General features: G+C 33.4%; 1 protein-coding gene across 2 annotated transcripts in view; it reads left to right on the plus strand.

Annotated features, from left to right (window-relative positions):
* The window catches only part of LOC126770566 (rhomboid-related protein 3), a 78574-nt gene that overhangs the window by 3721 nt on the left and 61459 nt on the right, over window positions 1-13394 (plus strand). For both annotated transcript variants that reach the window (XM_050490023.1, XM_050490024.1), the window contains exon 5: window positions 792-857. In XM_050490023.1, the coding sequence (XP_050345980.1) occupies window positions 792-857 (66 nt within the window). The remainder of the gene's footprint in view (window positions 1-791; window positions 858-13394) is intronic.

The raw sequence follows: 13394 nt of genomic DNA on the forward strand, positions 1-13394 counted from the left end.
TAAAATGCGCAAGGCAAATATTTTGTGCGATTTTTTTCTCCTTATGTATCAGTTTATAATACTTTTAACTACTTATACCTAAGAGTATAGTCGACTTTCATATTTATTACGTTATTAATAATTATTTACGTTACGTAGTTTTATTACGTTATAAAAAATTACTAGATAATTTCTGTACAAAAAGTAATGATATCCCATCAAAAACATAAATGTGAAATGAGAGCCAAGTTCAATATTATGATATATGCCTTGGTTGTTGACTTCAACGACAAAAAAAGTGAAATCTAAATGGGTGCCGAGTTCAAAGGTCAGTTCTGAAATTTATTTATAACAACATAAAATATTTTATAACAACTTAAAATATTATTTCTTCTTATAATTTAGGATAATATCTTGAAGCCTAAGGTCTGACTTGGCTAATTTTCATATACGAATTATATTGTAGCCTACTCAAGTTCTAAAGCTGTCAATTGTTATTTTATTCATCCGAAAATTTGGCTTGCTGGAAGAAACTAGACATCGAACATAAGGCTCTTCCATGACTGTTTTAGTAGTTACTTAATACTACATTTATGTTATAAGTGAGTCAATGAGCACACACTACAGGTGCATAATATGCTAGTTTCCGTGGTTGGAATCGCAAGTGATCTTTAGTTCATATAGTGCCAGAGTTTATGTGCGAAGTTGAACACTTACCATTCGGTAGGCCGTTTGCTCGCCTACCTAAATGATATGTACCCTATATTATTTCTAATGCTTAACAGGTGGTAATCATAGTATTATTTTTTCAGATACTATTAGATAAAGCTCGTAGTGCGACTAGTGCATCAATCACTTTCCAAGAATTCGTCAATGTGGTAAGTAGTATACATACAATTGTTTAATTTAGCAACTATTGTTACCTATATAATATATTTTCATATTATTTATATACACTTTTAAAAACGAATATCGTAAAACGTTTTCACGACTATTTTTGTGTCTGTTTCGGATTTTAATATTTTATATCAGCTAAAAAAATATAATCATCGATTAATTAATTCTGAACAGTTTGGTTTATTTAGTTAAACTTTGTACCTACTTAGTGCACTGAAAATTATAACCATATAACAAGTAGGTAACTCACTTTATACAAAACAATTCAATCGCAGCATGAGGAGGAAATTTCCTACAAAACAATAACAGTCGTATCCAATCATACTTTATTCGAAAAGAATTTAGTCGTAGGATCAACGGTTTTTCGTGCTTTACGAGGAGCGGCAATGTAAATACGACTAAATTTCAGGCTTTTACAATTGTCACTGAAGATTTCGCGATCAAAAAATTCATTAAAATTGTGAGACTGGCTCGAGGTTTGAGCCCCGAAACTCGGGATCTGTGTTCTTATAAGCTAGCTATTAGAACATCAAGGCAGTCATATCATAGTCATGGAATATAAGTGCATATTATAATACATAAATATTAATGATGTAGTGATGAGGCGGAATACTTAAATGTCTTTCATATGTAGGGTAAAGTAAGGTCGTAACATAACCCATAGCGCCATCCTCGATATACAAGACAACTAAATTAAGATCCAAACGCCGATTATGTTTAGCTTGCGCACGTTCAAAAAAGAGTAAGTCTTGATAACAAACTACACCAAAAAACGTTTTAATCAACTAAGACAAGGAAAACTAAACGTAAACGAAAATGTTACGAAAATAAAACGCGTTAGGAAAGGGTCCGCGTTGTTATCGGGTTCTTACTGTCGTGTCTCGAAATAAGATAATGCTCAGTACGATTTATTAGACGGACATTTATTTTTTATACTAAAATATATTATCTTAAATGCGTATTAACATTGAGCATGATTGTTTATAATTTCTTGTTATGAAAAATACTTAATAACTTATTCATCCTTAAATAATGATGTTTACAACTGGGACTATTTCAAGTATATACATAATATATATAAATAAAAAGTATATTCCAAATTAAAATGAATTTATATCTTTATTGAATCACATAAAGTTAATAAATGAGGTAATGGTAATGGCTCTTTTAATATAAAAATACCCAAATTTATAAATCTCATCATGATCGTAAAATTAAACTTGTCACGATGATCAGATAAAAGGTTTCAAGTTAATTTAAGAGGCGTTTTAAAATAATTAGACGGAATGATTAAGGCGCATACATCACTATAATGTCAAACGCAAGGTTACCCTCGATTAATTATACGGGTACAACTCCAGCAATATTTGCATAAAGGAATCTTAAGAAGCGCTTAATTATGTCGACCAAAAGTGCCCCGTAAATTATGATCGTCGCAGGCGCACGGTATAAAAATTAAGTTATTTGGTATTTCAAGAAGATTATTAAATGTTTCATAAGCCTTTTATTAAAATTATACGTTAAAATATAATGTTCAGTGCTCTGAATCTTCATCCAGAGACAAAATTTTTATTATTTATATATTTATTATATCGTTTTAGTAGGTACTATATCTAGAACCCTTGAACTAGCTCTAGAGTTTAATGAATTCTATATTTAGTTTTGTTTTTGTCATTAAAATTACATATAAAATTCAAAGTGGTTACGTTGTACGTAATAAGACTTATAATATTAGGGAAAACCGTTTTAAAATAATAACGTTCATAAAATATATATAAATATTTTTATCTAATACCGTATAAATAAAAAACTGTGTTTGTTTTAATGTTATCAATAAAATGAAATCGTTAAGTTGATATAAAACGGTTAACATTATCGAGGGTAACGTTTATGGTGTTAAGGCACCTTAAATAAAATAAAATTATTAAGGTCCGCACTGACGACATCCATTGTCGTCTTCTGGATATAATTTCTTAGTCGCATCAAAAATGTTTTGCGTACAATTGTATAGATAATCGTAAATCAAAATTAAATTCGACGTATAAAGACACAACGAGGGACAGTGGAGGCTCGTGGGCGTCTGTGATGCAGCATTCTTATGCTAATCCGACGATCCACATTCGAACGGGGTGGGCCAAATTGTTATTTATATTGTCACCTCCTCTTTTTTGTTCGAACTTACCAAAACTCCTCGACTAAATTACTGTCTGACTTCATTTCGATATTTCATATTCTAAAATTTCGTTTTGTACTTTATTATACTTTAGAGTACATATGTTTTTACCGCTGGTTATATCCATTTATGATATTTATGATACAACATTTGTCCGCAACTTTTTAATGTAAAATGTAAGATATAATGAACAATCCGAGTTCTAAGGAGGTTATTTCTTTGACGAAGAAAACAATGACGAGAATGTGATTGTGAACATTAAGTTTCTCTAAAATATTTTTTATTACAGTTTCGTTACACTACAAAAATAGACGATGAATGTTAAAATGTTGACTTAAGTTCTTAGGGAAATTGGACGCACTCGTCAAGAAAAGCAATTTCCTGTCAGGAAATTAGTTCACTCCATTAAGGCAATTTAGCTGCAAAATGCTTAAAAGTATATATCATTTTGTATTGTTGTTGTTTAAGTTTTACATATGTGTTTGAATGTTGGGTTGCGTCGAGAAGCTGAGTATTACCTGTCTCATAGCACAAAAAACTTGAGCGCCGCCGCAGACCTTTAATCAATTTATGGGGCGCTAACTGGAACATGGAAAATGTATTAAAGCTCGCTGTGGGAACGAGCCACACGCCAAACACTTTAGAATACTCATAATATTATATTATTTCTTTTGAAGAAGTTTATATTGTGAACAAAATCTTATATGTAACTTTTAGATCTAATTGACGTGTTGATTGCACACAGTATTTGCTAGCCGTGATAGTGATTTGAATTAATTACATATTGATCATGTTTTTTGTTACGAAAAATTATATATGAAAATAATGATCACAAAATATTGAGTCAATATAATCTTTACCGTAAGTTACGCAATGTAATTTATAAAATTACAGAACTTCACGGTGCGTTTCGAATTCACATGAGGGACAAAAACAATTACTTAATAAAACACACCTCAATCAAAATTAATTGCTTTACGCATTAATCTCTTTATCTTCCCTCACCTACAAAACAACGTGTCTGTTCTCCGAGGTAATGGAAGCAATCATTTCAGATAAGATACCTCTAATGTGAGAAAAGGTAGACGTTCGGCTCGGATCGTTAATTTAATTTGAAATAATAAAAGTTATATCTATCATTTATCACTTTCGACAAATTTATTTTTAAATGCTCACTTCGACGTCCTTCTTATCTTCCACGGCAAGGTGGTAGCAAAAAGACGACGAAGTCTCTTAACGTACGCGTAGGCGTGCTGCTGTCAGCGAGATGTCAACTCTTCATTAATATGGGTAGTGTTAATATACATAATATACTCGTAAAAGTAAAGCCGTAGATTTCTTAACTTTAGTATGGCGCATATAAGAAATACAAAGTAACTTTCAAATTAAGATGGCTAAAGCCGACTCGTTTAGGACTAAAGCTTATCTTAAGATATCGTAAATTAAAAAATAAAATTAATGTAACGCCCAATTTGAAGTACCTAATTCGTTAGCAGGTCCTGTCGCGGGATGCATTCCTCCGTCAAGTAGGTTTTCGTGTTCTTTCGGACTGTCCGTCCGTAACTCACCTGGTATCGGTGCCATCTAAATTGAGATTTTATTGACGATTACTGTTCTATCGATGGTATCGTTGCGATCTTGGCGCCCGGACGATCCTTTGCCCCATCGTCGTCGCCCGCTCCGATTCATTATCAGATTTAATGACGCTTTTTAACAAATATATTAAGCACTTTAACTAAATACCATTCAAATATTTAGACATACCTATATGAATTATACAATTGAAAACATCTTCGGATTTGAAATGTGGTCATTTTGTTACGTATACGACTATATTACGTAATTTAAAAAAAATGTTGTTTTAAATTCATTTTTCTGGTCAATAAGCAAGTTTTGAATGTATATCTGGATATCGATATAATATGTGTCTATAGTAAAGAACATTTTTGAACAGTGATTCGAGCATCAATTTCGTTATATCACCTATTGTTTCCATTCGACAATTCGATTTAGATATTTAAGTTATCCAGAGTTGGAAATTTAATCTTGTTTTTGACGATCGAGTCGATAGCCATCTCGAGAGATGTGCATTAAGATTATCATACAAAAGCGATGTTATAGATATGACAGAGCATTTGAAATTATCAAAAATGTAAGTTTTTACTGAAAATATCGAGATGTGCGTGCCATTAATATTTAAACAATGTTTGATAAACGAACTTACTGAATGCTATATAAAGCATGTCTTAGTAACTGATTAATGATATAGATCGTTGTATTGATTTTACCAGCCAGCAAAGTTTTTACAGTTTAACAACATAATTTAAATATTTTCAATACTTGTCACGTTTAAAAATAGTAGGTATTTTCTAATTGTGTTAAATACACATTTAACTTGTCATTGAATTATTTCTGTAAAAGAAATCCATTCTGTTTTGATAATCTCGCTTTGTCGTGCATAAGTTGTGGTTGGTAAGATATTCGTATATCTATTCTTATGTATAGAAGAAAAACATAGGTTAATATAAAATTAGACTTCTGAAACAATGGCTACAACGATTAATCTACTTAAAAATATTTTATCTTTAAGATAACGTTCCCTTAAAATTTGTTGGTTATGAAAAGATTTCAAACAAATTAGACTGTCACGATATAATTTAAAGGTTTACATAATAAAGGTTTCATCCCTCCAAAATGGCTCCAGGGGGACAAATGATGATAACCTCGGAGGTCACCGTAGAGAATCGTCGACAGGGGTTGATGATTCGTGTAATCGTAACGATTTTTTCCCAAGGACCACACCACACTAAATTTACAGTCATTTCACGGAAGGTGGTCACACACACCTGTATCCAGAATAGTTTTTAAGGAAATCTATAGGTTTCGGTGTTTGAATTAAAACGATCACGTCATCAATACATTTTATCTGTTACAGGAATATTTAAAGGAATCCATGTGGTTCTAAAAAAATATAAATATTTTTAAGAAATTAAAAATATATATCAAACTGTATTATATGATTAAATAATTATTATATATGATTAAATAATTATAGTAGATAATTACTCACAACGCCTATACTGGTATCTATTATCTATTAAGATTTACGAAAAAAACATATTATTCATGTTAATTTTATATATGATGATACACACATCGTAATGTGAAAGTCTTATGAAAAGGTGCGACGAAGTAGAATTTGGACCGTATCACTTATAGTACAAATCGCATATTAAATTAATATATATAAAGTAAGTGGCTCACATTAAATATATGAATTGATAATTAAATATAATGGCACAGTTATAACAAACACATATATTTGGCAGTTCATTTGAAACAAAAGTGATACGGAAATTCAATAGATAAATTATTAAAGAAAATGACATGTTAGCTACATTGTTGTATCGGTGAATGAACTATTGCGAATATAATGTGGAGGTGTCGCTCGTAAAGATTCCAAAATGGGCCCTCTCATAATGATGGCGCGCCCGGTGACATCACCCGGTGACGGCTGTGAACATGACACCAAATAAGCGCTAGTTTCAAACCTTCTCTGAGTTGAAATGACATTTGAATAAGATAAATAAAAAAAGGCATAATACAACAATTGAACAGTTAGTCGGAGCGATGGCGCCCATGGAATGCCGCTCACTATATTTAGCAAGCTCGTTTGCCAGTGTTTCAAAATGAATATCATATGAGAAAACAGAAGTTAAGCGATGCGTATAAATTAGCGGATAATCGACCGACATCACCTGTCGATGCCCACGCTCCCCTGTGTATGTATACCGATGTCAGATTTACGGTGGTATATCGTTTACTATCGCATGAGAAGCACGTGCCTATCTTCCGCTTAACGCGAAGGTATAAATAAACAAACAAATTGCTGTCTGAGGAAGCTTTCAAGAATACTCTTTTGGGTGCCATTTTCTAATCATTATTTACAAATGTGTATCCTGTATGTCGGTGCGGAAAGCTCGAGCGGTTCATGAAATCGTTTACAGGCCAGTAAAGAGATAAGACAAGGGCTACGCCAGACGCATCCAGGACTAAATATTTACAGTGTGACTGCGAGGAAACATAAATAGTGTACGTCCGACAGCATTCGTTAGTGCTGTTAATTGGATTCGTCATACTGCCTCGAGCGTTTGTTCGCCGACACCGTGGAATCACCGCGGACAATCACAACAAGCCCAAAATAATGTTCAGTATCCAATAAAACAAAACGATATTTATAATTCCAACAAAGATCAAACAATATTTATATAGCTGTTTTCAGATAAAACAAATAAATCCCTATACAAACAGTACCTTCTTATAATTACCAATTGAATAATAATTAAATTTAATTTAAAAAGGTAGAAATTTACGTGTAAAATTTAATAATAATCTTAACTAAGCTATTTCTGTGGATATTTGTAAGCCGAACATAGTGATAATCTGCTACTTAATTATATAAAAAACGAACATAAATTAAGCATTGCAGGTCATTGTTTTGAAGTATGCGGGTATAAATGGTATAATTTCATGGCGGGTGAACAAAGCAATTAGTTAGCGCGACGTGAGAGTAGCGAGAGGTAGATACCATCGTACCATCGCCGCAGCGCTGGGAGCTGGTCACACATCATGTGCTGTAGTCGTTCCCACGAATTTGTGTGGACTTTTACATTAATGGCTAATTTCGTAGTCTAGATTTGTAAAATATAAATGGATTCTGTAATTTAAGAGGTTAATGACATATAATAAATTATAATAATAGATAATTAAATATTATTTCAAACGATTTTCATAGAAAAAAAAATACGAATGAATTATACGAAATATAATATAATTCGTTACATTCAGTTGAGAAATTTATACTCTAAGCGTTTTTTAAAATAATTTATTTAAGAATCACAGCATTAAATTTATAAAGATAAAATAGATCACATTTTTTGTAACTAGTTCGATGGATTTTTTCAAGGATAGCTAACAAACGGGCTGCGCAGACGCACGTATTTATTAAGCGTATTAGCAGTGATGCATCTCCGCACCTTTCTCACGCCCACGTCACGAGCCTTTCTTCATTCTCACTATACCATATTGTTCCTACTCAAATACCTAGCTCTTAATCATGCTATTGACTGCAATCTGCGGCCCAATTCCTAAAAACCTACGTATTATTATTAAAATATAACTTTCAAACCCGGTGTGTATGTGGCTAGGATGAGCTGTAAATGTATCGGTAATACTTGAACTGAATCACATATTTGAATGCTTTTAGCCAAACGGAACTAAACTTATTCTCCCTCGCGCCACACAAGATGTTCCTTGTTCCTAATCCGCCATTACTGGGAAAGCGTCATAAATATACCATAAGCCGTAGTCCGACCGGACACAGTGTTCAATTGTTCCTTAGCGCTAATGCGATGTTTACCTTACATTAGTCGCTACAGAAATAGACGTTTTTGTTCCATATTCGCAAACTGAATAATGACATTTTGAAAAGTATTTATGATAACGCGGTGTGGCCCGTCGGCATTTTAATCCGAGACGACTATTCACGTATTGTCAGTTTTGTAAAATAGGTTCATTGCAATTATTGTGAGGAATTATACTTTGTCACTACTTCCGAAGCTTAAATTTTATTATATTAAATTGGTTGTACGGATGAATGAGTTAATCTCAGGAACTAGCGATTCAATCGGGAAAAATGTATTTGCAATATTTTATATATACAATTACATTCACGGTTGTAGCTTTAGGAATGAAGTAACGACCATGAATGTCAATCTGGTAAGCTGTATCGTTATTTTATTAATTAAATCATGTGTATGAATCAGTTATGATATAATCAAAATTAAGGTTAGTCGGGATGGTTCAGTGGTTTTAACACGTGAATCTTAACTGTAGATTGCGTGTTCATATTCGGGCAAGCACCTATGAGTATTATTGTGCTTAATAAAATTGATATCTCTAATTAATTTAGTGCTCGACGATAAGGGAAAACATCGTAAACCTGCTTGTGTCGGATGAATTTCTTCAACATGTGTTTTGAACCTTTGACCTGCGTGGTGGAATACGGTCCAAGCCTTCTTCTCAAGGGAACAGGAGGCCCTAGCTCAGCCGTGGGAAAGTCACAGGCTGTTACTGTAATTAGGGGAGTTAGTTGGACAAAGTTAGTTAAATATAAAACTAAGCTGGTATATACAAAATGTTTATATGTACTATTAGTAAAAGTATAAAGCATAATTAAACAACACCATTATGTAGGGCGCTATTTTGGTAGCTAAAGGAATCATACGTTAATTAGATCGTTAGCTGATAAAGTGAGATCACGCTTGCACGTCTGCATGTGGGTAGACAATAGACGAGGGTGGGCGGAGCGGCGTCCAAAACGCAAACCTACGCGGTCACCGCCACCGCCCTGACCCGCAGCATCGCACCGTCAAAACGTAATTGTCTAGATACCGCAATAGTTATAGCTAATTTTGATCAAAAAATATTGTAATATTATATTAGTTTTGTGTCTATGAAAATGAAGGTAGCATTATTGCAATTATACTGTTTTTATATTCTTCCGCGTATTTCTATATTATATAACCATTAACATTTCAATATTATATGTATAATATGCAAACTATTTGATATGTTTTTTGTCGAATATTAATGAACTTTGAGAACAGACTCAATAAAACGAGTTTGGAAATAAACCAATGCGTTATTGATCGAAGTGTAGGAGTTGCTAATCGAATATAATAATTCACTGGCCTTAGTGTCCAAACTTAACATTTATTTTGATACTGTCGCGTTATTACTAATATCACACAGTGGCGCGCGATCGCTTGGAAGCAGTGGCTGCACCCCCGGGGACTTTGTCGGCGAACTCCCGCTGTTCGCGTCTCCCACTTACGTGAAAAATTACACAAATAAACACTATGTAGACATTCGTAACAAACATACGAGAACAAAAATATTGTACCTTATCTCCTTAAGTATAAAATTGCATTTTAAATGTATCTTTTCATGGTTTTTAATGCATTTAAACTTTACGCTTGTTTATTTGTCACTCGTACAAGAAACACACTCGGTTCTCCAGTGCACGTCTCAATAAAGAGTTTGGGAGCGTGTCGAGCGGTCCCGGTGGCCCACAGTGATATATCACCAAGGACGTTAATAAATAAAGGACAACCGCTAGTTAAGGACGTCTATTTAATAAAGTCGTTTTTTAAAATAAAATATCATACCCTAATTTAGTTATTTATGATATACGTCTTGTTAATAAAAGTAAACATAAATAAAATGTATAGAATATAATCTTAAACTTATAGTATAATTTATTATATAAAACTTTTATATTATAACAAAAAGGTGTTTTAATCAGACATTCTTTCCCATAAATAATCTCATCTGTGTGTAAGCAATTGTCAAGCTCGGATGGATAGGGATGTACTAAATCGGGATATAGTCGAAATTCCGATGAAGTCATCAACAATTGGAAATCAATTCGTCATCGATCAAACGTTGTGATCTACCGTCGTGACAGGTGCGCGGCATCGCATCGCTACGCTCTGGATCGATGGCAATTCGATCGATTATTTATTTATAAAGATTTGATATTATTGAGACCTCTATCGTTGCAAGAACCTTGGTCACGTTCATTACCAAAAAAATCGATTCTAAAATCGTGCGGAATATTTTGATGGATTCTTAGTTTTACATAAAAAGTAGTTTTTGAACCTTTTGTTTCATGAGATCCTCATAGTTTTTTTGGACGGATCTAACTTTATTGGATTGAAGAAGGTCTCCAGGTGGTCCTATATATATTTTAACGTATATTGTTTTTCAGAAAATCGGAAAAAACCAATGTAGCATACATTTTTATCATTTTTATGTATATTTGTTTGCTTTCTCAATAAGGTGACTATTATTATTAGACTAAACTTCGGCAAACAGGTGTGTTTTTTTATGAAAATCGGTAAAGTAGTTTTTTAGTCATATTTCCGTACCTACTGCGGCTTAAATTAACGTAGGTGAACGTTTTTATCTACTTCTACGACTTTAGTTCAAAGGTATTTGACGCACAGTTTAATTCTTATCAAAATTAATGATATTTATTGTCAGCGTTTCTGCAAATAACAATTACTCTTTACACGTATCTAAAAAAAATACGCGAGGCGTACATTACGTAGAAATCGCTTGTTTAATTGTCGCTGACAACGCGCTTTAATATGGTACCGAAATTAATCCTGACTAGGAATATTGAATTTTCAAAAATCCAATGATGTACTTTAAATTTTCATAAAATTACTTATAGTTTCGGATTTAATCAACGTCCACTGGAAAAATTTAACAAAATTTACATCTTGTATACAAGTATACTAGAAGTCAATTTTGGTAATATTTATGTTTGTCGGTGACGTTCTAATAAAAATTCGATCATATTTTGAGATTAGTCATCACTGGTCAGTATAGTAAAGTTTACTAGTAAAAACCTTTAATCCCTTGTTGGAAAAATTAGTATATAGTGTGTACTCGAACTAATAAATATATGTATATGAATATGTATATGTGTAATCTGACGGGCCGGTTGGCGTGGTTGGTAGATACTTGCCTTTTACGCCGAAGGTTGTGGGTTTGATTCCCACTCAGGATAGGCATTTGTGTGCATGAACATGTCTGTTTCTCCTGAGTTTGGGTGTAATTTTTTTTTTTTTTATAGAATAAGAAGGCGGACGAGCATATGGGCCACCTGATGGTAAGTGGTCACCAACGCTCTTAGACATTGGCATTGTAAGAAATGTCAACCATCGCTTACATATCCAATGCGCCACCAACCTTGGGAACTAAGATTTTATGTCCCTTGTGCCTGTAATTACACTGGCTCACTCACCCTTCAAACCGGAACACAACAATATCAAGTATTGCTGTTTTGCGGTAGAATATCTGATGAGTGGGAGGTACCTACCCAGACGAGCTTGCACAAACTACCAGTCTATCTATATAAGTATGTATTTACAAAAGAAAAGTAGTATATGTAGTATATCAGTTGTCTGGTTTCCATAGCACAAGCTCTACTAAGTTTGGGATCAGATGGGTGTGAAAAAGAAAAGTATCTGAAATGCCTTTTTACATGATAGTTGTAACTATACATTAAACATGTATATGTTCCTTTGCATAATTGCAAAAAAAAAACACACACACAGAGCTACCTTATGCATCTTATCTAAAATTATATACCAATAACGCTTAACCAATTGCGCATAGCTATTAAGCTTAGGAAGCATGTACTGCTATTCCTGTCTTGTCCCAGCGTAGGTGTTCCCGGAACGCAGCGGAAGTGCCAGTCCCGAGCCGCCTCCTTATTAATGGCCTGTTTTGACGAGCTCCTTTGTTACTCGCTCACGTCGGCGTCGCAACACTTGGAGTGTTGTGCTAGAAAAATTTACTTCACTTTTTTGTCACTGATAAGATATAATAAATTAATCGTTAAGTATTATTTAAATCAAACATGTATTTTAAATCAAAAATGCAGTTACAGTCTGTAAATGTCCCACTGGTGGTACTCTACTAAGCTGCGTCAATGCGGATTTGTTGATACACGAGCAGATTTTCATGCGCCACATGTATTTTCCTCACGATATTTTATTTCACTGCCGAGCACGACATGAATTAAGCGCATCAAATTTAAGTGATGCTTGTCCGGTTTTGAACTCGGCACCATCAGATAAGATCCTAGTCTTTTAACCATTGGGCCATTACGTTTAATACATGAATAATAAATTCAATTAATTGTTATAACTTACATGAAATACCTTAAAATACTGTAATGCATTTAAATTCCAACGACGATATCAAAATAATAATAGAATATTTTAGTTTTATTTTGAGGCTACATATGTAGTTGATAGATGATTCTTTACTAAATAGTTTTAGATTAATCATTTGTTAATGACCACGCTTATATATCACTGTAGATACGTCTTAAGAACTTTTGATGCTAACTTTAACGTGACAGCGTCGGACGTAGTCATGGGTTCGATTTCCGCCGACATTCTATTTTCAATATCAAAGCGGTCCCATGTTACAAAAACGGACAAAGGATGTACTTAATATCTTCTGTCATGATTCTTCCGTAGATTTTGAATTAATGTTAACCTTAATTCGAAAACTTATATTTTGCCAAAGTTAAATTTCATCGTAAGACTTAACCATAATGTCTTTATAATATCTATATCGTCAGCGAACTGTAAAATGGTATTAAAATCAAAAAATAATTCAAGCATGAATCATTTGTGCACTAGAGCCGAGTCCGGTGACATTCGCAAGGTCGACTTATGGCCGGCTCGCGTGCACTATGTAA

The sequence above is a fragment of the Nymphalis io genome, chromosome 9 (genome assembly GCF_905147045.1).
Source record: "Nymphalis io chromosome 9, ilAglIoxx1.1, whole genome shotgun sequence".
In the NCBI taxonomy this organism is placed as follows: Eukaryota; Metazoa; Arthropoda; class Insecta; order Lepidoptera; family Nymphalidae; genus Nymphalis; species Nymphalis io.